The sequence below is a fragment of the Microcaecilia unicolor genome, chromosome 13 (genome assembly GCF_901765095.1).
Source record: "Microcaecilia unicolor chromosome 13, aMicUni1.1, whole genome shotgun sequence".
Lineage (NCBI taxonomy): Eukaryota > Metazoa > Chordata > Amphibia > Gymnophiona > Siphonopidae > Microcaecilia > Microcaecilia unicolor.
The window spans coordinates 16,179,839-16,204,588 of NC_044043.1; the positions used below are offsets into that span (position 1 = coordinate 16,179,839).

General features: G+C 44.3%; 1 protein-coding gene across 3 annotated transcripts in view; it reads left to right on the top strand.

Moving 5' to 3' along the window:
• TAF1D (TATA-box binding protein associated factor, RNA polymerase I subunit D) overlaps positions 1-24,750 on the top strand; it is an 89,675-nt gene that overhangs the window by 24,554 nt on the left and 40,371 nt on the right. Inside the window, exons 1-4 of one of the 3 annotated variants that reach the window (XR_003939921.1) lie at positions 195-572; positions 3,530-3,791; positions 16,098-16,482; positions 16,906-17,078. Coding sequence is in view for 1 of the 3 variants with exons in the window: in XM_030186117.1 (XP_030041977.1) it covers positions 3,559-3,791; positions 16,098-16,482; positions 16,906-17,078 (791 nt within the window). In the remaining 2 variants the exon portion in view is untranslated. Of the gene's footprint in view, positions 1-194; positions 1,900-3,529; positions 3,792-16,097; positions 16,483-16,905; positions 17,079-24,750 lie in introns of those variants that run through there. The other 2 variants (XM_030186117.1, XR_003939920.1) reach the window with 2 other exon arrangements.

Consider the following 24,750-nt stretch of genomic DNA (forward strand, 5'->3'; position numbering starts at 1 on the left):
GAGGAAGACGTCGGCTGGCGGGGAGTGGGATCCCCCACCAGCAAAAGTAAAGGTAGGCTGCAGCGGCGGCGGGTTCGCGGCGGGGGGGGGGGGGGTGCCGCCGGGGGTGGCTAAAATGTGCCCCCTCCCCCCGGGCTCTGGACCCCTCTCCCACGGAAGGCTGGCTACGCCCCTGGCAAATGGGTGGGAAAATGTGGGATACAAATGCAATAGATAAACTTACTTGAAAGAGTTTGAAATTCATTTTTCACTCGCCACCAGTTTTGCCTGTAGGTGGAAGTCCTACCTCCAACAAGCAGAAATGACTGAGAGACTTTTGCAGACAGAGGTAATAGCATTGCAGAAGATTTTATCTGATACACTTTTTCAAACTAAGTCAATCAGCCTTATTTTGAATCTATTTGAGGCTGGAAATTCACGTTAGATTGAAGATTTCTACCGTACAGAGATAAGTAAAATCAGTTTTGCAAATTTGATCATGGTTGAATCAAAAATACAAATTTAATACATAAATTACAAAATGATAAACTGGTAAAGCCCTGGGTACCTATCACCAAGAAGGATCCTGCCAGGTATTTGTAATCTGGATTGGCCTGTCAGATAGGATTCTGGGCTTGATGGATCTTTGATCTGACCCAGTATGGCATTTAATGTTCCTCTGTTATAATTCCGGAGGAAAGCATTTGAGGCTGGGTTGCTGTATCTTTCTACCCTTGAACAGAACATGCAGAGCAATTCATGCTAGATAAGACCACCAACTAGCTTGTTGATGAGTGCAGTCTTCTTTTTCTCCACATCTTGCACTACCATGAGGACTTTGAGAGGCAGCAGCATATAGGGAACACTGTATAGCTCTGCTTAGAATGTTTGTTAGTGGGTTTCCAACCCTGTATTTGAGCTGACTTGCTTATTGACTTCTTCCTTGGATGTCAGCCTCTTGGTTTGAGTTTGGGGAATGGGGTGGGGGAGAGGGGTATTGGGTTTTATGCCTGTTTGGTTGATGTTTGTGTGTTTTATTTTTTAAATTAAAACTCAATAAAAACTAAATAAAAAAGAGTAACTACTGAAGGTTAAGGGTATGGATGGGGATGGAGGAGATTACTTTCAAGGATGTATGAGGATCGAATGGACCTTAGTGGGATGGGTTGGGTTAGATTCTAGTGGGGATGGGTGAAATTTTTGTCCCTGTGCAACTCTCTAATTCAGATACATTTGTAGGTTTTTGTGCATGAACTGCTTGTCAAGTCTTGCCATAACATCTCTATTGGGTTCAAGTTAGGACTTGACTAGGCCAGTGGAAGATTTTTAATTTTGTTTCTCCTTGGCCATTCAGATGCAGACTTGGTCTTTGTGTTTGGGATCATTCTTGTTGCGTAACTCAATTAGGCTTCAGCTCAAGGATAGATGACTAGATATTCTCCTTGAAGCATTTTCTGGTATGGTAGGGAATTCATGATTCCTTCAGTAATGGCAAGTTTTCCAGGTCCTGAGGCAGCAAAGCATCCCTACATCATCACACCATACTTGATTGTTGGTATGATGCTCTTATTGTGGAATGCTGTATTTGCTTTATGCCAGACATAATGAGATTTGTGAGGTCCAGAGTTTCACTTTGACTCATCTATTCATTGGACATTATCCCAAAAGGCCTGGGGATCATCGAGGTATGTTTTTGCAAATGTGAGGTAAGCATTGATGTTACTCTTGGATAACAGTAGTTTCTGCCTTGCTACTCTCCCACAAATCCTATTTTTACCCTGTCTCTCTCTCATTATGATGTCATAAAATGACCTTAGCCAAGGCTGGAGAGATCTAGATGTTCTGGGAAGTTTTGAGGCTTCTGTATGAGTTGTTGCTTCACTCCTGGAGTAATTTGGCAGGCCATCCACTACTGGGACGGTAACCATTGTTCTAGTCATCTCTATTTGCAGATAATGGCGCTCACTGTGGTTCAGTAGATTCCCAGACCTTTAGAAATGACAGACTACTGTATTTCAACAACTTTTTTTCTCATCTCTTCTGGAATTTCCTTTGATCATGGCATAGAGTTGTGTTTTATTTTTTTTTTTAATTTTAGAAACTTTGTGGCAACTACTTCACGCTCACGGTGAGGTTTAGTTTAACAGGCCTGGCTGCAATCAAGCTTGGCTGTGCTTAATCAGATCTAATTATGAATTAAACTTGGTCAATTGTACAATATTTGTGTACAATTGTGGAGACCGCTTTCAAAAAGATATAAATAGGATGGAGTTGGTCCTGAGGGCAGCTACTAAAATGGTCGTTGGTCATCATAAAGCATATGGGGGACAGTCTTAAAGTATGTATACGTTAGAAGAAAGGTGGGAGAGTGGAGATAAGATGGACGTTTAAAAACCTACGTGGCATGAATGCACAGGAGGCCAGTCAGTTGAAAGTTCTGGAATGAGGGGGTAGGATGAAGATGAAAGGGGACAGATCCAGGAGTAACCAGAGGGAATACTTCACAGAAAGAGTGGTGAATTCCTAGAACAACAGTGGATGGTGGAGACAAAATGGTATAAGAATTTAAGAAAAATTGGGACAAATACATAGGATCTTTAAGGGAGTGAAAGGGGATAGTAGATGGCATGGATGGACAGATTGGATAGGCGATATGGTCTATCTGCCTGCATTTTTCTCTTTCTGTGTTAATTGATTAATGGGGCAGTTAGTTTTTCACGTGGGTGATATAGATGTTGGATAACTTTAGTTCCTTAAATGAAGTTAAACCTATTTTGTATTTACTAAGGTTCCTTTTGTCTAATATATTTTTTTAATAAGAAACCAGCGTCGCACATATGTAATAGTAGAAGAAATCAGGAGGAAGGGGGAAAAGCTTTTTCATATCACTCTTAATGCGTTTTGCAGAATTGCACATCCAGAAGGAGCCAGTTAAGGAGACATGCTTTAAAACTTTTTTTTTTTTTTGCTTTTTAACACACAGTAGGTAAGAAGGCGTCCCTCCTCAAATCACTTTTCCAAATTTCATGTTTAAATGAACACTTAGCTGACAGTTATGCTTGCTCAGAGCAGATTTAAATTCCAATGGGGAAGTTTTTTTATTGTGATAAGTGCATTTGTACTTTTAAACTCAGAATACATCGCCTTCAAATCTGTGTATTACACCTGTGTACTCATAAATAGCACCTTTTCAAAATTGTTCATATATGTATGCCAGCTTGCATGTTTAAAGCATTTTTTCTTAGATATTTTGATTTTAAAGCATAGTAAAACCAATTAAAACATATCAACATGATTAAACGTCTAAAAAATGTCCCTTGGTTATTTTATGTAACTCTAGATTTAATTGTGCTATTTTGTAGATTTGACTTTCTGGCCTTTTTTACAAATACAAATCCTAGCTCATGGACAGAAAACTATTTTCTGATGTGTGAATCATTTACAGTGTGTGAAAAATCTCAATTGAAAGCTGTGTAAATCTTACCAAAATAATTTTTAAAAGACCCTGATTATCACATATATATTGACAAATATTTTTCTTATTCTTAAGATAAGTCTGTAGAATAAAACAAAATTGAGATGGATGAAGAGGAGAGCTTGATAAATGCTCATGAAAATATTCAAACACTTGAACCCTTATCAGAAGAAGAGCTGAGGGCAGGAAAAGATAAGGCCAAGCATGTGGATTCAGATAATTCACAGGATGAAGAAATTCTCGACGCTCTTAGAAGTGAATGTTCTTGTGTTGATTCCTCTAGTACTGTTACCTTATTACCAGCTTCATCGTCCACTGTATCACAAGATCTTGACAGGTGAGGCATTTTATTACTGTTCCTTGTGCTAATAGAATTTAATGTTGTCCTGGTCATAATAGTTTTAGATTACTAGGGCTTTCTTTGCTATGTGAATAACATAAAATGAATTAACAGTATTTTTTGTGCAAGTTGCAAATAATCACACAATGTTCTGGATATCCTTTGTTCCTTGAATTCATTGGTGGGGTTTGTGTTGATTCTTCCAAGGTTGTTAATGATCTAAGGACTTGGTTGTTCTGGTCACTTCTGTTTCCTTCTTTTAACTTTGGTTTCCTCAGCAACCCTCCAGACCGGTCAAGACGCTTGGGTTATGCATGCCTACCAGCAGAGGGAGACTGAGAACACTAACTTCAAACTGAGTACATATAACCTGTGCTAGCCCTCTATCTCCAGTATTTTCTCAGTCTCAGCAGAGGGTAGACATGCAGCCTGTGCAGCTTGTCCGGTCTGGTAGGATTTAGGTCCTGGTTGTGAGATTAGTTAATCTTCAGTTGGTTTCTGGGGATAGATTGATGAAAGAGCAGTGTTAATCCCTGTGCCTGGAATAGCTGTGGTGTGCAAGGGGTTGGTAGGTCCGGTGGGGCCTGCCATTGTCCCCTCTGGGGTGTCACACCCGGGTGGCCGGGTCCCTCCCCCCGACTGGCTCTCCCGTTTTGGGCAGCGTTGTGCCTCGGCTGCAGTGTTAATCCTGCAGCCTTGAGTGCCATACAGATAATAGCAGCAGGGCTCAAATAAAGTTGAAAAAAAAAAAAAAAAAAAAAAAAGCACACCTCGTGTGGAGAGCTGCAGGAGCTGCACTCCGGTGTTTCTGGAGGTGTTCAGCTGGTCTGGGAGAGCTGAGCCTGTAATTAAGCGCCGGTGAGTGTTTTTTCTTTTATTTGCTGTTCGCCGGTTGTTGTAATCAGCTGTTTTCTGAGGCGCGAGTATGTCAGGGAAGTTGCTTCGTTGCCGGCTGTGTGCGCGTCGGGGTGTAGACGCGGCTGGCGGTCCCTGCCGGTTCTGTGGAGAGCCCAAGGCCCTATCCCCCGCGCCACCGGTGTTAGCAGCGGAGGTTCCTTCGGCGGGATCGCAGGAGGTTACTGCGGCTCAGTTTGGCGCTTCAGCGGCGGTTCCGATTTTGGCGGGAACCGCCGCCATCTTGGATTCGGGCCTTTTGGGCGCTGAGACGGTCGTGGGGCCTCAGTCTCTCCCGATTTCGAGTCCCGCTGGGGGGGAGGCCTCGGGCAGCATGGGGTTCCCTCCAGAGTTTGTTTGGAGTTTGTTTCAGGCTTGGAAGGCGGGCCCATCGGGTGCGGAGTCCCTTAGTCCCAGATTGGGGGGGGCTACCGCTAAAAGACCTCGAGTGGAGTGCTGTGAAGATGTAGAGGTCTTTTCCCCTCCGGATTCTGAGGGTGATTTTAGCCCCCTGGAAGAGGAGGAGGGGTCGGTTGCAGGGCAGGATGGGGACCTGTCTTTGCCTGGGGAAGACCCCTCTGTGGTTAGGATTTTTCACAGGGATGAATTATCTGACCTCATTGAGCAGGTGTCCGCCACTTTAAGGTTTGATCCTGCGGCGGCTCCCATTGGGGATGGGAAGCAGGTGGATCCTTTGGTTAAGGGGATCAGGCGGGTCTCTCGTTCTTTCCCTATGAATGCGGACTTGAGAGATATGATCACGCAGGAGTGGCATTCGCCGGAGGCTCAGTGTAAGGTGGCTCGGGCTATGACCAAGCTCTATCCTATTCCTCAGGAGGACAGAGAGTCTCTCAGGCCCCCGACGGTGGATGCCGTGGTGACGGCAGTGACTAAGGCTACTGCTATTCCAGTGGATGGGGGGGCCGCGTTGAGGGACCCTCAGGATAGGAAATTGGAGACCTTTCTAAAGCGGAGTTTTGATCTGTCTGCCTTGGCGCTACAAGCGTCTGTTTGTGGAGGTCTGGTGGCTCGGGCCTGTTTTCGCTGGGCGGAGAGGCTCCTGGATAGCCCGCAGGCGGATAGGGCTTCTCTTGTTCAAGATCTGGCCAAGTTGGAGATGGGGTCGTCGTTCTTGGCGGATGCGCTGTACGATTTGTTGAGGGCCTCTGCTAAGAACATGACCTTTGCGGTGGCGGCTAGGCGGGCCCTGTGGTTGCGGGGCTGGGTGGCCGATGCCGCCTCCAAGACTAAACTTTGTTCCCTCCCTTTTAGGGGCTCTCTGCTTTTCGGGGAGGAATTGGATAAGTTGGTGAAGGGTCTTGGTGATGCTAAGGCCCCTCGGCTTCCTGAGCTTCGTCCCAAGGTGTCTAAGGGGGCAGCAGGGCGGGGGCGTTTTCAGGAGGCTCGGCGTTATCGGCCCGGTAGGTCTTCTGGGGGGACTAGGGGTCGGTTTTTCCAGAGAACCCAGCCCTTTCGAGGTGGCCGTCGCGGGGGGCGAGGCTCCTTTTCGGGAGCGTCCGGTACGTCCCGTGTGTCTCAATGATGGTTTGGGGACCCAGCCTCTGGTTCGCGTGGGGGCTCGCTTGCGCTTGTTTTACCAGAGGTGGGTCCAGATCACGTCGGACCAGTGGGTCCTACAGATAGTGCGAGACGGGTACGCCCTAGAATTCGACAGTCCCCTCTCCGATTTCTTTCTCGTGTCTCCCTGTCATTCAAGATACAAGGCAAGAGCAGTACGGACCACTCTGTCGCGTCTAATCGGTTTAGGGGCGGTGGTACCTGTTCCCAGGTTAGAAAGAGGTACGGGCTGTTACTCCATTTACTTCGTGGTGCCCAAGAAGGAAGAGGGTGCCTTCCGGCCCATTTTAGACCTCAAGAAGGTCAATGCAGCTCTAAAGGTTCCCTCCTTTCGGATGGAGACATTGCGCTCAGTTATTGTAGCGGTGCAAGAAGGAGAGTTTCTGACGTCTCTAGATCTGACAGAGGCTTACTTACACATTCCCATTCTAGAGGCGCACCAGCGTTTTCTTCGCTTTGTGGTCTTAGGGAGACATTTTCAGTTTTGTGCGCTTCCTTTCGGTCTGGCGACTGCGCCTCGCACCTTCTCCAAGGTGATGGTGGTGGTGGCAGCGGCGCTGCGCTTGCAGGGCATTTTGGTTCATCCGTATCTGGACGACTGGTTGATTCGGGCCAAATCAAGGTCAGAGAGCGAGGAGGCCACCGGCCGTGTGGTGACCTTCTTGCAGTCGCTCGGTTGGGTGGTCAATCTGGCAAAGTGTCACCTGGTGCCTTCCCAGTCCCTGGAGTATCTGGGAGTTCGCTTCGACACGAAGAAGGGCCGGGTGTTTTTGACAGCTCCTCGCATCTCCAAGCTGCAAGAACAGATCCGTCGGCTCCGAGCGCAGAGGGCGCCTTCGGCGCGGGCGTATCTTCAGGTGTTGGGGCTGATGGCAGCAACAATAGAGGTGGTTCCTTGGGCCAGGGCCCATATGAGAGAATTACAGAGAGCCTTGTTGTCTCGTTGGTCCCCTCAGTCTCAGGACCTGGAGGAGAGTTTCCCTCTGTCCGGGGTTGCCCGTCGCAGCCTTCGCTGGTGGCTCCACTCGCCGAATCTAGCGAAGGGCATGTCGCTGGACGCTCCCAATTGGACGGTGCTGACCACGGATGCGAGTCTCTCGGGCTGGGGAGCGCATTGCCTGGGTCAGGTAGCCCAGGGACGTTGGACGTTGGAGGAAGCATCTTGGTCCATCAATCGCCTGGAGACTCGAGCAATTCGGTTGGCTCTTCGGTCCTTTCACAGCCTGTTAGAAGGCAAGGCAGTCAGGGTTCTTTCCGACAATGCCACGGCCGTAGCATATGTAAATCGGCAGGGGGGAACGAAGAGCCAAGCGTTAGCTGTGGAGGCGGCGGAGTTAATGTTGTGGGCAGAAGCTCATCTTCAGGGTCTCTCGGCGGGACACGTGGCAGGGGTGGACAACGTGAGCGCGGATTTTCTAAGCAGGCACACGTTAGACCCCGGGGAGTGGTCCCTCCATCCCTCAGTGTTCAATCGTCTGGTGTTGGAATGGGGTCGGCCGGTGCTGGATCTCATGGCATCGGCCGGCAATGCTCAGGTCGATCGCTTCTTCAGTCGTCGAAGAGATCCTCGGGCCGAGGGCATCGACGCGTTAGTGCTCCCGTGGCCGACTCAACAGTTGCTCTATGTATTTCCGCCGTGGCCGCTGGTGGGCCGCGTGGTGCAGCGGATCGGGCGCCATGCAGGTCTAGTGGTTCTGATTGCGCCCAATTGGCCTCGACGTCCGTGGTACGGAGACCTGGTTCGGTTATTAGTGCAGGCTCCGATTCCGTTGGGGCCCAGGGTGAGATTGGTTCAGGGGCCGATCGAGATGGCCGACCCTGCTCCATTCTCGCTTACGGCCTGGCTCTTGAGAGGCTCAGATTAAGGAAGAAAGGTTTTTCGGCCAGGGTAATTGATACCATGTTGCGCTCTTGTAAGAGGTCTACTTCGTTGGCTTATGTGCGGGTGTGGCGCATTTTTGAGAACTGGTGTCAAGAGCGGGATTATGTTCCTCTACGTGTTTCGGTCGCGGAAGTTTTGGAGTTCCTACAGGACGGTCTTGACAGGGGGCTCTCGCTGTCTTCCCTGAAAGTGCAGGTTTCAGCGTTGTCTTGTTTCCGTGGAAAGATTCAGGGGATTTCCTTGGCGGCTTCGCCGGACGTGGGGCGGTTCTTGAAAGCTGTCAAGTTGCTTCGTCCGCCTCGTCGGCCGACGGTTCCGCCCTGGGATTTGAATTTGGTCTTGGAGGCTCTGGTAGGCCCTCCGTTTGAACCGTTGGCTTCCATCTCGTGTAAAGATCTTACTTTAAAGACAGTGTTTCTGGTGGCCATTACTTCGGCGCGTAGAATTTCGGAGCTACAGGCTTTGTCTTGTAGAGAGCCTTTTCTCTCCTTGGCTAAGGAGAAAGTGACTTTGCGGACAGTTCCTTCGTTTGTTCCTAAGGTGGTCTCCTCCTTTCATGTAAATCAGGTGATCTCATTACCAGTGTTGGGGGATAGGTCTGGTGATCTCTCTCAACGTCGTCTGGCTAAGTTGGATGTTCGACGCATTTTGCGGTCGTATTTGAGCAGAACGCAGGACTTCCGAGCGTCGGATCGGTTGTTCATTTTGTTTGGAGGTCCCAGAAAGGGGGAAGCGGCTTCCAAGGCTACTCTGGCTAGATGGTTGAAGGAGACTATTGCCTCGGCGTATTTGTTGAAGCGTCGGGCAGTTCCCTCGGTACTGAAGGCACACTCTACTCGGGGGGTAGCCGCCTCTTGGGCGGAAAGTAGTTTTATTCCTCCGCAGGACATTTGTAAGGCGGCGGCGTGGTCGTCCATTCATTCTTTTGTAAAGCATTATAGGATTGATGTGCAGGCAAAAGAGGATGCTCGGTTTGGAGCGGCTGTGTTGTCTTCTGCTTTTCGTGGGTCCCACCCTTAATGTGTCTACTGCTTTGGTACTTCCCAAGCGTCTTGACCGGTCTGGAGGGTTGCTGAGGAAGGTGAAATTAGGCCTTACCTGCTAATTTTCTTTCCTCTAGACCCTCCAGACCGGTCAAGAGCCCGCCCTGTCTCTTATCAGAAGTATTTTTCAGCCGTGTCAATTATCAGAAGTATTTTGAGCCGTGTTCTGCTATGTCTGTTCATTTTATATTCAGTATGGTCGGAGAACTTTCTTTGACTCTAATATTCTGCAGAGTGGGACGCCTGGGCGTTTCATCTGTTTAAGCACACTGTTGGTGTTTAACGGTTAGTTTCCAGGTACAGGGGTTTTATTAGTTTCAGAGTTACTGTTCCAGGGATTTGTTTCTCTGCTTTGCTAAGTGTATACTGGAGATAGAGGGCTAGCACAGGTTATATGTACTCAGTTTGAAGTTAGTGTTCTCAGTCTCCCTCTGCTGGTAGGCATGCATAACCCAAGCGTCTTGACCGGTCTGGAGGGTCTAGAGGAAAGAAAATTAGCAGGTAAGGCCTAATTTCACCTTTACTGGCATCATGTAAACTTATTTTAATAGAAGATTAAGGGCCCTGTATACTAATCCACGTTATAGGTGTGCGAGGATTTTTAACGTGTGCTAACCATGTATTCGCGTTAACCGTGTATGCGCCTGGATATTGAGTTGCACAGACTCGCTTGACTGCACACATCAGACCTAGAACCATCAGTTTAGGACAGTCTGGCAGATATTCCATGCCAAGGTGATAGCATTTTTTGGTGACAGAGACAAAGGTTGCTAACCTTATTAAGAAATGCTCTGAAAACATCAAGCCCCTCCTGGCTTGGTCTCCACATCCTTTGTTATGATCTGAATCTCAGTGACCGAAACATGTTGATCTAATGGACTAGTGAAAAGTGATTTGGATTCAGTATTTCCATGGATAATAAGGTTGTTTTGTATTATTAAACACATTTGGAAAATTGAAAGCTGGATCTCTGTTGCTGCTCTGTGCTTGTTACGCAATTGGATTGAAACACTTTGGACCTTTTTTTTTGCTATGTGTAAATTAAAATATTGCCAACATATGCAGATAATTTAGTGATGTTTAACCCAGATCTTGTACCTTCTCAAGTTATTTTGATGAATTAAGGTGAACAAAGGTTCAAATACTAAGCTGAATAAAATGGGAGAAAGGGGAATCCTTGTTGGGTTCTTCTGGAAAAGCTGAAAGAAGTGGACATAGTAACATAGTAGATGACGGCAGAAAAAGACCTGCACGGTCCATCTAGTCTGCCCAACAAGATAAACTCATATGTGCTGCTACTTGTGTGTACTTTACCTTGATTTGTATCTGCCATTTTCAGGACACAGACCGTAGAAGTCTTGCCCAGAACTAGCCCCACCACCCAAACACCAGCCCCGCCTCCCAATCTCGGCTGAGCTTCTGAGGATCCATTCCTTCTGCACAAGATTCCTTTATGTTTATCCCACGCATGCTTGAATTCCGTTACCGTTTTCATCTCCACCACCTCCCGCGAGAGGGCATTCCAAGTATCTACCACTCTCTCCGTGAAAAAATACTTCCTGACATTTTTCTTGAGTCTGCCCCCCTTCACTCTCATATCATGTCCTCTTGTTCTACCGCCCTTCCATCTCCGGAAAAGATTCGTTTGCGGATTAATACCTTTCAAATATTTGAACGTCAGTATCATATCACCCCTGTTTCTCCTTTCCTCCAGGGTATACATGTTCAGGTCCGCAAGTCTCTCCTCATATGTCTTGTAAGGCAAATCCCATACCATTCTCGTAGCTTTTCTTTGCACCGCTTCCATTTTTTTTACATCCTTAGCAAGGTACGGCCTCCAGAACTGAACACAATACTCCAGGTGGGACCTCACCAACGACTTATACAAGGGCATCAACACCTCTTTTCTTCTGCTGGTCACACCTCTCTCTATACAGCCTAGCAACCTTCTGGCTACGGCCACCGCCTTGTCACACTGTTTCCTCGCCTTCAGATCCTCAGATACTATCACCCCAAGATCCCTCTCCCCGTCCGTAACTATCAGACTCTCCCCGCGTAACACATACTTCTCCTGTGGATTTCTACTCCCTAAGTGCATCACTTTGCATTTCTTCGCATTGAATTTTAATGGCCAAACCTTAGACCATTCTTCTAGTTTCCGCAGATCCTTTTTCATGTTTTCCACTCCCTCCCCGGTGTCCACTCTGTTACAAATCTTAGTATCGTCCACAAAAAGGCAAACTTTACCTTCTAACCCCTTCTAACCCTTCGGCAATGTCACTCACAAATATATTGTACTGACTCACAAATATATAATACTGACTCAAGAAAAATGTCAGGAAGTATTTTTTCACGGAGAGAGTAGTGGATGCTTGGAATGCCCTCCCGCAGGAGGTGGTGGAAATGAAAGCAGTAACGGAATTCAAACATGCGTGGGATAAGCATAAAGAAATCCTGTGCCGAAGGAATGGATCCTCAGGAGCTTAGTCAAGATCGGGAGGCGGGGCTGGTGGTTGGGAGGCGGGGATAGGGCTGGGCAGACTTATACGGTCTGTGCCAGAGCCAGTGGTGGGAAGCGGGACTGGTGGTTGGGAGGCGGGGATAGTGCTGGACAGACTTGTACGGTCTGTGCCAGAGCCGGGGTTGGGAGGCAGGGCTGGGGAGGTGAGGATAGTGCTGGGCAGACTTATACGATCTGTGCCTGTGCCAGAGCCGGTGGTTGGGAGGTGGGGCTGGTGGTTGGGAGGCGGGGATAGTGCGGGGCAGACTTATACGTTCTGTGCCCTGAAGAGCACAGGTACAAATCAAAGTAGGGTATACACAAAAAGCAGCAAATATGAGTTATCTTGTTGGGCAGACTGGATGGACCGTGCAGGTCTTTTTCTGCCGTCATCTACTATGTTACTATATTGAACAGAATTGGTCCCAGCACCGATCCCTGAGGCACTCCACTACTCACCTTCCCCTCCTCCGAGCGAATTCCATTCACCACCACCCTCTGGCGCCTGTCCGTCAACCAGTTCCTAATCCAGTTCACCACTTCAGGTCCTATCTTCAGCCTGTCCAGTTTATTCAAGAGCCTCCTGTGGGGAACCGTGTCAAAAGCTGTGCTGAAATCTAAGTAGATTACGTCCATAGCACGTCCTTGATTCAATTCTCCAGTCACCCAGTCAAAGAATTCAATGAGATTCGTTTGACACGATTTCCCTTTGGTAAAACCATGTTGTTTCGGATCTTGCAACTTATTGGCTTCCAGGAAATTCACTATCCTTTCCTTCAGCATCGCTTCCATTACTTTTCCAATAACTGAAGTGAGGCTTACTGGCCTGTAGTTTCCAGCTTCTTCCCTATCACCACTTTTGTGAAGAGGGACCACCTCCGCCGTTCTCCAATCGCACTGAACCTCTCCCGTCTCCAAGGATTTATTAAACAAATCTTTAAGAGGACCCGCCAGAACCTTTCTGAGCTCCCTCAAGATCCTGGGGTGGATCCCGTCCGATCCCATGGCTTTGTCCACCTTAAGGTTTCCTAGTTGTTCATACACACACTCTTCCGTGAACGGTGCTAAATCCACTCCACTCTCACATGTACTATTGTCAGTCCATCTTGGTCCTTCTCCAGGACGATTACTTCCCGATCGTCCATATTAATCAACAAGATTGAAGTTTAACATTCCTGATTGTCCAAGTTAATCTATCACGATTGAAGTTAATCCAACACCTTTTATTTCTGATTATGAAAATTTCCATAAGTGTATACCTAATCCTCTCTGTCTCCTTCACCTTAAATATGTATTTCTCTTCCGGAATTGATCACCATTATGGAAAATGTAAGCCACATTGAGCCTGCAAATAAGTGGGAAAATGTGGGATAGCATTCTCAATTTTGTTTTTCATTCTTTTCAAGTGGAGGAGTAGCCTAGTGGTTAGTGCAGTGGACTTTGATTCCCACTGCAGCTCCTTGTGACTCTGGGCAAGTCACTTAACCCTCCGTTGCCCCTGGTATAAATAAGTACCTGAATATACTATGTAAACCGCTTTGAATGTAGTTGCAAAAACCACAGAAAGGCGGTTTATCAAGTCCCATTTTCCTTTCCCTTTCCTTAATAATTCCTAACATTCTACCTATTTGCTTTCTTAGCTGCCACTGCACACTGAGCAGAGGGTTTCAACATATCAACGATGACACCTAGATCCTTTTCCTGGGCGGTGACTCCTAATGTGGAACCTTGTATCATGTAGCTATGGTTTTGGTTTCTCTTTCCAATGTGCATCACTTTGCACTTGCGCACATTAACGTCATCTACCATTTGAATGCCCAGTCTCGTAAGGTCCTCTTGTAATTTTTCACAACCTTCTTGTGATTTAACAACTTTGAATAACTTTGTCTTCAGCACATTTAATTAATTCACTAGTTATTCCCATCTTTAGTTCATATATAAATGTTAAAAAGAAGTGGTTCCAGCATAGACCCCTGGGGAACCCCACTAACTATCCTTCTCCGTTGAGAATACTGATCATTTAACCCTACTCTGTTTTCTATCTTTTAACCAGTTTTAAATCCACAATAGGGCATTACCTCCTATCCCATCACTTTCTAATTTCCTCAGGTATTTCGTGAGGTATTTTGTCAAATGCCTTTTGAAAATCCAGACACACAATATCGACTGGCTCACCTTTATCCACATGTCTATTTACCTATTCAAAGAAGTGTAGTAGATTGGTGAGGCAAGATTTCCCTTCACTAAATTCATTTTGGCTTTGTCTCATTAATCCATGCTTATATATATGCTCTGTAATTTTGTTCTTTATAATAGTCTCTACCATTTTGACCGGCACCGACGTCAGACTCACTGGTCTATAATTTCCTGGATCACCTCTGGAACCCCTTTTAAAAATTGGCGTTACATTGGTCACTCTCCAATCTTCTAGTATCATGCTTAATTGTAAAGATAATTACATATTACTAACCATAGCTGTGCAAGTTCATTTTTCATTTCTGTTAGTACTCTGGTAGTACTGATAGTGGTATAAATGGACCATCATGATACTTGGAAGAAGGTCAGTCAAGCAGTTCTTCATGTATTTGGGAGAGAATCTAACCTAGAAGTAGTTGCATCAATGGTTGGTATATTTTCTCAGTTATGATAGACAGTGGAAGATTAAAGGAAGCCCATAATAATAAAAGGTTTAGGATTAGAACTAGGACATTATACAACATGGATTAATAGCAGTAAGGTCTTCGGAGAATAGTCAGTCTAGTATACCCTTTACTTTGAGTGTCCTTTACTCATTCCCTTTTGTGATTTTATAATACTGAAACATTCTTACTTTCTGCTATAGCCTTGCAGTTCAGTGTGGATTACACATAAGGGTTTAGACGGACCTGAAAAATCAATAATTCCTAAAAGATTTCATCATATCAACTACATATAAGTATATGAGAAAATTCTAAGCAGATAAAATATGTTTCTTAAAGTATGCTTTTAATTTTTTTCTAAAGGCCAGATAACCCGAAGTTGTATGGATCTCAGTCAGAAGAGAATTCCAAACGTGCTGCCATATAATTAAAAGTAATTGAAAAGGGTTGTTTTATAGTGCCTTTCTCGTGGACTAGGAAACTAAATGGATTTCTTGTAAAAATATTTTTTGTTGACCTAGACAAAAAGCATACCAAATCCTTATATATATTGGGGCCTTGCCATAAAGTATCTTAAAAACAAAAGTACACAGTTTAAAATATAAGCGTACCTTGACCAGTAACCAGTGCAGCTTAACAAGGGTGAAACCCTATCAAATTTATGGGCCGAAAGACAAGCAGCTATATTTTGTATAACAAAATCTCATTTAACAAAGACTTTGAACATCCCAGGTAGAAAAATGTAAACCTCATTTACAGTAATCTGTCTGACCCAATGAATTTAAGAGCATCAAAATCCATGGATTTTCTTACCCTTCTCAACTTATAAAAACTTTTCTAGTCAAGGCTTGACCTGCAGGTCTGGACTTAATGTACTAGTTAATATTATACCTAAAATTTTGAGATTAGATTCAAATTTAAAAAGAGGATTAGCCACCTTGAAGATATTATCATTCCATGTGCTGGAGGACACTCCAATCAAAAGGAATTTCTTAAAAATCAGTGTTCAACTTTAACAAATGGGATTAAATCCATTCAGTAGACGAATATAATATTTGAAATGTCCATATCTTGTGAAGTGATGGAAAAAGTACAGTAATATCATCCATGTGTATATATGTGTCTTAAACCCAGCTTGGCTAAGATCATAATCCAGAGAAATACAAAACACATTAAAACAATGAGGGTGACGGTGATGATCCCTGAGGGGACCCCACAAACAACAGTCTGATTCTGTGCTTTGATGATCACTACTGAAGTGTGGTCAAGAACATAGTAATAAACTAAATTATAACAACTCTTTGCCAGTGTAAAATATCTCCTTAGCATCCTCAAATATTGCCTGCTAGAAAGATGTTTTGAGTGTCTAATGATGACATTTGTTAGGCTGTGATGTAGCTGTTTGACTACTGTTACTCTGAAACCAAAGAGTCTGGAATTTATTCTACCTTGCATCTTGTTTCCCTCCCACTTTTTGATTTTTGAATCTATCGTATCCTCTTTTTTTCCAAGATTCCTATTGTTTCCATCCCATGGGGTGACCCATGAGTAGGTTTGGGATTTAATGTCATACCTTTAATTAATCTCTCCAATTGTATGACCTTTGCTTAATATCTTTATGTAGGCAGTATATTAAATAAATTTTACATGACCCACCATTTCCAGTTTTTGTAAAGTTTAAGTTCATTTGAACCAGTGTGGTGTATTCCTAAGATAAGGTGTATAATACTTTGTTGGAGCTAACACCTGCTTTTATTTTTTTGGTAGTGATAGTTCTGGGAGCAGTTTGTTCCTAACTCAGTGTACGCTCACACCCCAGCGAGCTGCAAGAAAGCGAAAGTCTGCCAGCTGTGTCAGCAGGTCTTCAACACCAGCTCCACATGAAGACTCTACAGGCAGTTCTTCTGAACCTATTCCTCAACCTACCTGGAGGCAATTATTTTATGAACACTTTAGGAAAAAGAAGTACACAAAGAGAAAAAAGAAAAAGTATAAACGCAAGAAAAAGAAGAAAAAGAGGACAGGGAGACCTATAGGAAGGCCTTGTTTATCTACCCCTTTGCAGCAGCAAAGACAGCTAAAAGACAAAGTATTGCAGTTTCCCTTTGTGGCAAAAGAAGAGCTGCCTTTCAGAATGACTCTTACCTGTGAGGTGGGTTGAATCATCAGTCCTGGGCCCAGTATTCAAAGCTACCTTTTTGGGAAGTAGAACTGACTGGGGCTATCTTTGGATTTCTGGTGACATCATCCAGATAATGCCTCTGACATCACCACAGGCTATATTCTTCATCAGTATTCAACTAAGGAAAAAGACCTTCTAAATTATTTGTATTTCTAGCTGGGTAATGGTGTTGAATATCCATGTTGTCATGGCGGTCAGCACCACAGAAAGGTTGTATATCAAATGCATTACCCATACCCCAACCATACTCAGATAGTTGGTGCTGAATATCCAGGTATAACTTTAAATACCACCTGTAGAGTTGAAATATTGCCTTGAAATATTGCCCTGAATGTGTTCAGTTTATGGAACATTTTTAAATTAGTTTGTCACGCATTGTTTTTTTATACCTAGCAAGCAGCTGTATCGGGGCTTTTCCAGTACATGGAAAAGCTCAAATGTAAACGGCATCTCCAAACATCTTTATGTAACATGGACAAAAGTGAAGAGTTGGAGGAGGAATTTGAAGTGCACAAGTATAAATACTTGGATGAAGATGGGCCTATTTCCCCTATTCAGGAGCCAAAGTAAGTTGTCCTAAATTTGCTTTATTTTTAGAGTAGGTCTTCAGTCTGTTTTTTTATTCAAAGATTTTGCAAAATACAAAAAGAAACAGTAAACATCAATATAGAACAACTGAAAGCCTTGACAGTGTGATACATATTAGTACCTTGAACAAAAGAAGATACAGATGACCATTTATCTTTGAATGTATGCATCCTGTTGGATTTCATTGTGGTGCACACTAAGTTCCACCATTGATCATAATGAATATTGGATAAGTTCTTCCATGAATTTAGAACAGTTTTTAAGGCAAGAAATAATAGAGAATCCAGTAATGAAAATCAGATTGCGTTTGCGTTGGTGTATCTTGAAAGCAGAGAGATCTCAAAATGATAATTTTAAACTGCAATTCACACGTTATAGGTAGGATTCTGCCAAAGGGACACCAAATTGAGATCCAATATGTTTGTAAGTGAGAGCATTCAAATAGCAGGTGTTTCAAGGATCCCAATTCTTTGTCGCAGGACCAACATTTTTGAGATAAGGATTAATAAGGTGGTATCTAATGGGGGTCCAAACAGCCCTATGCATTTTTAGGCCAGTCATTTTGGTACATTTCAATGATTGTAGGATCTAGGATGCCAAATGGCCTGTTGCCATAATCTGTTTACAGTAGGGAAGGAATGGCAGGAAGATTTGAGCATATTATACCAGATGTTTTAATATCATATGTTAACTGAAGCCATTGATAAAAAGCAGTATCAGGAAGGTTGAAATGGGATTTTAAGTCGGCAAATGATTTCCAGTTATGGGAGTCGTATGAGGCACAAATATCTCAAATACCTGCTCTTTGCCATTGAGGCCATGACACTTTCTTATTACAGATCAAAATATTAGGATTAAACCAACTGATGTTGCAGAGATTGAGACCAATGAATATCCAAATATTTGTCTAGCTCTTTAAGGAGGTTATAGGTAATTTTAACAGTAGGGTTAGAAATACGGGGGTAGGACCATACCCGGAATTTTAGACAATGGGATGGGATGTAATAGAGCTGCTTCTATTTGTAACCATCTTTGAGAAAGAGTAGTATTCGAAACCGAACTTAATAGCCATATTGTACCCTGTGATAATGTAAAAGGTCAGGGAATCCTACCCCACTGGCAGATTTAGGAGTCCTTTAATTTGGATAATGATATTCTGGGTGGTTTACCTGCCCAGAGAAATTTGGACATGACTTTTTTTCTAATGAGGTATAAAAAGAGGTTGGAAACAAAATGGGGAACATATTAAGGAGGTATAATATTTTGGGCATAATCATTTTCATCTAGACGGTCCCACCATGAAAGGTGAAGTGGTGACCAAGGGGCCAAAGGCTTGGTTTACCTTGTATAATACTTTGTCTCTGTTAATCTTCGCTGAAGGGAGAAGCTCTCTGTCAGGTATTTAAAAGAGTGGGCGACCCATTTAAATGGACAATTAGGAATTGTAAATGGGATACAAAGGTCATTAAGTGGCATAAGTTCATTCTTATCCCAATTTACTTTGTAGCCAGAGATGGAGAAGAAGACGGAGACTATTTGAGTGAGACTAGATAATGATTATTGATGATTAGATAGGTACAGTAAAATAATATCAGCATAAGCTGATAGTTAAGTGTTTAAATTGAATACCAGTTATACAGGGATCCTGCCTAATTTTAGCTTAAAGCTGCTCTAGGGCTAGATTAAACAATAGTGGAGAGATGGGTCACCCTTGTCTAGTTCCTCTATGTAATATAAAGGAATCGGACAACTCTCCATTCCTTAGCGTATACAGCAGATGAATCCAAGAACTGGTGGGGTTGTGTCCATCTACCAGCAGGTGGAGATAGAGATTACAAAACTGAAGGCAGTGATACCAGACGGCCAGCTCCTCCTTCACCTCAGTACATCTCTAACTCCAGCAGGTGGTGGACGGCGCTTCAGCAGCTCTTAGATTTGTCTGTTGGGGATACTCCTGGGTCCTGTGGGCCAGTTGAGTTTAGGGGTGTCTGGCTGTTTGTGCCGACTTTGGGGGCATACTCAGTCTTCTGGGTCCCTGCTTCACCCTTTCCCCCCTTGCTTCCCGGTCTTTAGAGCTCTAGCCTTCCTCACCAGTTTAAAAAAAAAAGAAACAAAAACCAAGAGCTCCTTTGCCTTCATTCCGTGTTAAAAGAAAAACAGAAGAAACAGAAGATTTCTGACAGGACCGGTCAGTACAGGATTTCCCTGTCTTAGTGCTGTGCTTTGTCTGTGTGCTGGTTAGGCAGCAGGCTGCTGCATCTGTGGGACTCTGCTTCTCCTCCGGAGACACCTGCTGTTCGGTGAGTCCCTATCTTTATCTTTTGGCGCGGGGGCACCGTGTTTTAATGTGGGCGACGCTGGCATTTGAAAGCTGTTCCTGCTGCGGTAGCAGTTCTTCGCAGCGGGACTCTGTTTGGTGGCATGTTTGAACGCTGGGGAGGGAAGTGCTGAAGTTCCCCTTCCCCGAGCAGCTTTTTTCCTGCGTTACAATGGTGGGAACACTTTTTGCTGGCGCGGCCGTCTCTTTTCTCCTGATATCAGCTCTGATCCTTTCCCGCCGGGGGGAGAGGGGCGGCTTCTCCTAAAGGACCTTGTGTTCCATTAGAGACTGCTGGTACAAGGGATTCCCCTTTTTCTCCAGCCTTTGGTTTCCTTTACCAAAATCTGTTACATAAGTACATAAGCATCGCCATGCTGGGACAGACCAAGGGTCCATCGAGCCCAGCACCCTGTCACTGACAGTGGCCAAAAGAAAAGCAATTTGTCCCGCCCATCCTAGAAATAGTGCATTATTCCCTCGTCCATTCAGTAACATTTTATGGCCTTTTCCTCCAGGAAGCCGTCCAACTTTTTTTTTTTAAGTCCGCTAAGTTAACCGCCTTAACCACTTTTTCCGGCAGCAAATTCCAGAGTTTACGCGTTGAGTGAAGAAAAATTTCCTCCGATTCGTTTTAAATTTACCACACTGCAGCGTCATCGCATGCCCCCTTGTCCTAGTGTTTTTGGAAAGCGTATACAGACGCTCCACATCGACCCGTTCCATTACACTCATTATCTTATAGACCTCTTATTATATCTCCCCTCAACCGCCTTTTCTCCAAGCTGAAGAGCCCCATCCTCTTCAGCATTTCCTCATAGGGAAGTCGTCCCATCCCCGGTATCATCTTTGTCGCCCTTCTCTGCACCTTTTCCAATTCCACTATATCATTTTTGAGGTGTGCGACCAGAATTGAACACAATACTCGAGGTGCGGTTGCACCATGGAGCGATGCAATGGCATAATAATATCCTTATTTTTGTTTTCAATCCCTTTCCTAATGATACCCAACATTCTATTTGCTTTCCTAGCCGCAGCAGCACATTGAGCAGAAGTTTTCAACGTATCATCAATGATGATGCCTAGATCCCTTTCTCGGTCCGTGACGCCCAGCGCTGAACCTTGCATGACATAGTTATAGTTTGGGTTCCTCTTTCCCACATGCATCACTTTGCACTTGTTCACATTAAACGTCATCTGCCATTTAGACGCCCAGTCTCGTAAGGTCCTCTTGTAGTTTTTCACATCTTCCCGCAATTTGACGACTTTGAATAACTTTGTGTCATCGACAAATTTGATTACCTCACTAGTAACCACCATCTCTAGGTCATTTATGAATATGTTAGAAAGCAGAGGTCCCAGCACCAATCCCTGAGGGACCCCACTAACTACCCTTCTCCATTGCGAATATTGACCTTTTAATCCTACTTTTGTTTCCCATCTTTCAACCAGTTTTTAATCCACAGTAAGACACTACCTCCGATCCCATGTCCCTCTAATTTCCTCTGTAGTCTTTCATAAGGGACTTTGTCAAACGCCTTCTGAAAATCTAGATAAACAATATCAACCGGCTCACCTTTGTCCACATGTTTGTTTACTCCTTCAAAGAAATGCAGCAGATTGGTGAGGCAAGACTTCCCTTCACTAAATCCATGTTGACTTTGTCCCATTAGTCCATGCTTTAGAACGTGCTCTGTAATTTTGTTCTTGATAATAGTCTCTACCATTTTGCCGGGCACCGACGTCAGACTCGCCGGTCTATAATTTCCCGGGTCTCCTCTGGAACCTTTTTAAAATATCAGCATTACATTGGCCACCCTCCAATCTTCCGGTACCATGCTCGATTTGAAGGATAAATTACAAATCAATAACAGTAGCTCTGCCAGCTCATTTTTTAGTTCTATCAGTACCCTGAGGTGAATTCCATCCCGTCCAGCTTCGAATACCCTGTCTGGCACCGGTATCCCACCCAAATCTTCCTCGGTGAAGACCGAAGCAAAGAACTCATTTAGTTTTTCTGCTATTTCTTTGTCTTCCTTGATCGCCCCTTTTACACCCCGGTCATCCAGCAGGCCAATCGATTCTTTTGCCGGTTTCCTGCTTTTAATGTATCTAAAAAAAACTTTTTACTATCAGTTTTCGCTTCTAACGCTATCTTTCTTTCAAAATCCCTCTTTGCCTTTCTTATCAGCACTTTGCATCTGACTTGACATTCCTTATGCCGCTTCTTATTTTCTTCATTCGGTTCCCTCTTCCATTTTTTGAAGGATTCCTTTTTAGCTCCAATAGCCTCCTATACCTCACTTGAACCACGCCGGCTGTCGTTTGGTTTTCCATCCTCCTTTTCTGATACGTGGAATATGTTAGGCCTGGGCCTCCAGGACGGTGTTTTTGAACAGCATCCACGCCTGTTGTAGGTTTCTTACCCTCTCAGTCGCTCCTCTTTTTTTACCGTTCTTCTCATTTTGTCATAGCTTCCAAGTTAAATGCTAACATATTTGAATTCCTATGTTTACCTTTTTGAAAGCAAATTTCAAAGGCGAGCATGTTATGATCACTGTTGTCAAGCAGACCCCGGACCGTTATCTCCCGTACCAGATCACGTAAGTCCAGAATTTTTCCTTCTCTCATCGGCTCCTGTACCAGCTGATCCATAAAGCTGTCCTTTATTTCATCAAGGAAGTTTACCTCCCTAGCGTGTCCTGATGTTACATTAACCCAGTCTATATGAGGGTAATTAAAATCACCCATTATTATTGCGTTGCCTATTTTATTTGCCTCACTAATTTCCTTTAACATGACTGCGTCCATCTGCTCATCCTAGTCGGGCGGTCGGTAGTACACCCCTATAACCGTCCTTTTCCCCGTAACACTTGGAATCTCGATCCACAATGATTCCAAGAGATCTTTCGTTTCCCGCAGAATTTCCAATCCATTTGACCCAAGGCTCTCGTTAACATACAGTGCTACTCCTCCCCTAATCCGGTCCACCCTATCACTACGATATAATTTGTACCCCGGTATGACAGTGTCCCACTGGTTATACTCCTTCCGCCAGGTCTCAGAGATGCCTATTATGTCTAATTCTTCATTCAGTGCAATATATTCCAATTCTCCCATCTTATGTCTAAGGCTTGTAGCATTTGCATGTAGGCACGTCAAGCTAGGCTTGTTATTCCTTATTACAGTATTTTGTTTACATGTTGGTACTAATTTGCAATTTTTTGCCTGGTTTTTATTATTTGTATTTATGGACATTGAATCTGCTACAGTCTCTTTTTCATACTCACTATCAATAAACCCTGTCTGGGCGATATCCTTGCAAGATACCTTATTCCGAACCATACGCTCCAGTGCGACTGTTGGCCTTCCCCCCCGTTCCTAGTTTAAAAGCTGCTCTATCTCTTTTTTAAATGTTGATGCCTGCAGCCCGGTCCATCCCGGTTAAGGTGGAGCCCATCCTTTCTGAATAGGTTTCCTTTTCCCCAGAATGTCGCCCAGTTCCTAACAAATCTAAAACTCTCGTCCTTGCACCATTGTCTCATCCACGCATTAAGACTCCGGAGCTCTGCCTGTCTCTTAGGCCCTGCACGTGGAACGGGAAGTATTTCAGAAAATGCCACCCTAGAGGATCTGGATTTGAGCTTTCTTCCTAAAAAAATTTGGCTTCCAGAACCTCTCTCCTACATTTTCCTACATCATTGGTACCCACATGTATCAAGACAGCCAGCTCCTCCCCAGCACTATCTAAAATCCCGTCTAGGTGACGCGTGAGGTCCGCCACCTTCGCACCAGGCAGGCAAGTCACCAGGCGATCCTCCCGTCCACCAGCCACCCAGCTATCTATATGCCTAATGATTGAATCGCCAACCACAACAGCTGTCGTATGCTTTCCTTCCCGGGCAGTACCTGGAGACATATCCCTGGTGCGGGAGGATAGTCCATTCCCAGGTGTGCAGGTCCTGGCTACAGGAGTACTTACTTCTTCACCTTCTACGATACCTCCATCCTCCAAGGCAACACAGAGGCTACCTGACTGGAGGTGGGACCTCTCCACAACATCCCTGTAGGTCTCGTCTATGAATTTCTCTATCTCCCTCATTTCTACCAAGATTGCTACTCTAGCCTCGAGAGTACGAACACGCGCTCTGAGGTCTAGCAGCTCTTTGCATCAGGCACACACGTATGACATCTCACCAACCGGGAGATACTCATACATATGGCACTCCATGCAAAAGACTGGGTAGCACCCTACTTGGTGCTGGTCCGCTGACTCCATTTTCTTGCTCAAGTTTTTCAAACTTGAAAGAGTTGCTGCAGTATTAAGAATATTAGTCTGATGTAAGAAGTCTTTTAGTTTATATATGGTATTGTATGATCCTTGTAGTGATTCCTCCTTAAATGGTAATGAATGGTAATGTAAGAGCACTCCTAGCTTATTACACTACTTGCTATAAATGTAGAGTTGTCCTAGGGGTGGGTGGAAAGACTAAACAAAATCCTCATTCTACAATTCGATTTATCCTGTGCATTTGATATGGTAAATCATAATATTCTAACCAAGCCACTGGATAAACTTGGAATTGGCGGAAATATTAATTGGATAAAATGCTTTATCACCTCAAGATCTTACCAAGTTAAATCAACTTAACTATCTCAACTCCCTGGTCTCCAAACTGCAGTGTACCTCAAGGATCCCCTTTATCCCCGATCCTCTTCAATCTTATGATGATCCCCCTAGCCAAAGCTCTATTCAGGCATGGTCTCAACCCTTTCATTTACGCCGATGACGTCATCATATTCATTCCCTTCAAATCTAATCTAACAGAAATCTCAGACAAAATATCCTTGGGCATGAACATCTTTTTTTTTTTTTTTTTTAATTTTTTTATTTATCATTTTACTTAATTACATTCACATTTATCACGTAAATGTAAGGAAAAACAGAAATTAATATAAGGAAAAAGAAAAACTATTTTCTCTCAACAATATATATAATTGTCCACAATTGGAGGATCCAAGATCAGGAAAACAATCTCAAAGAAAATAAGAAAAACACCAAGTGGTTAATCTTACAAATTCATATTTTCTGAGGGAGGAAGGTTAATCGGTAATTGCAGCCGGTACAGTGGTAACTAAAGGAAGTTGCTGCAGAGGGTTCTTCATCTGTTCTTTTAACTCCACAAACGCTTGTAATTTCTTGGGTTCAACAAATAAGTAATAAGGAAATAAAACACAAGGGAATCGCTCTAGGAAGATCCCACCTAGGGCAATGATTCTTGGCTTAAAAGCCAAGAGTTCACACCTCCTAGTCTGCGATTCCTTTGATATAT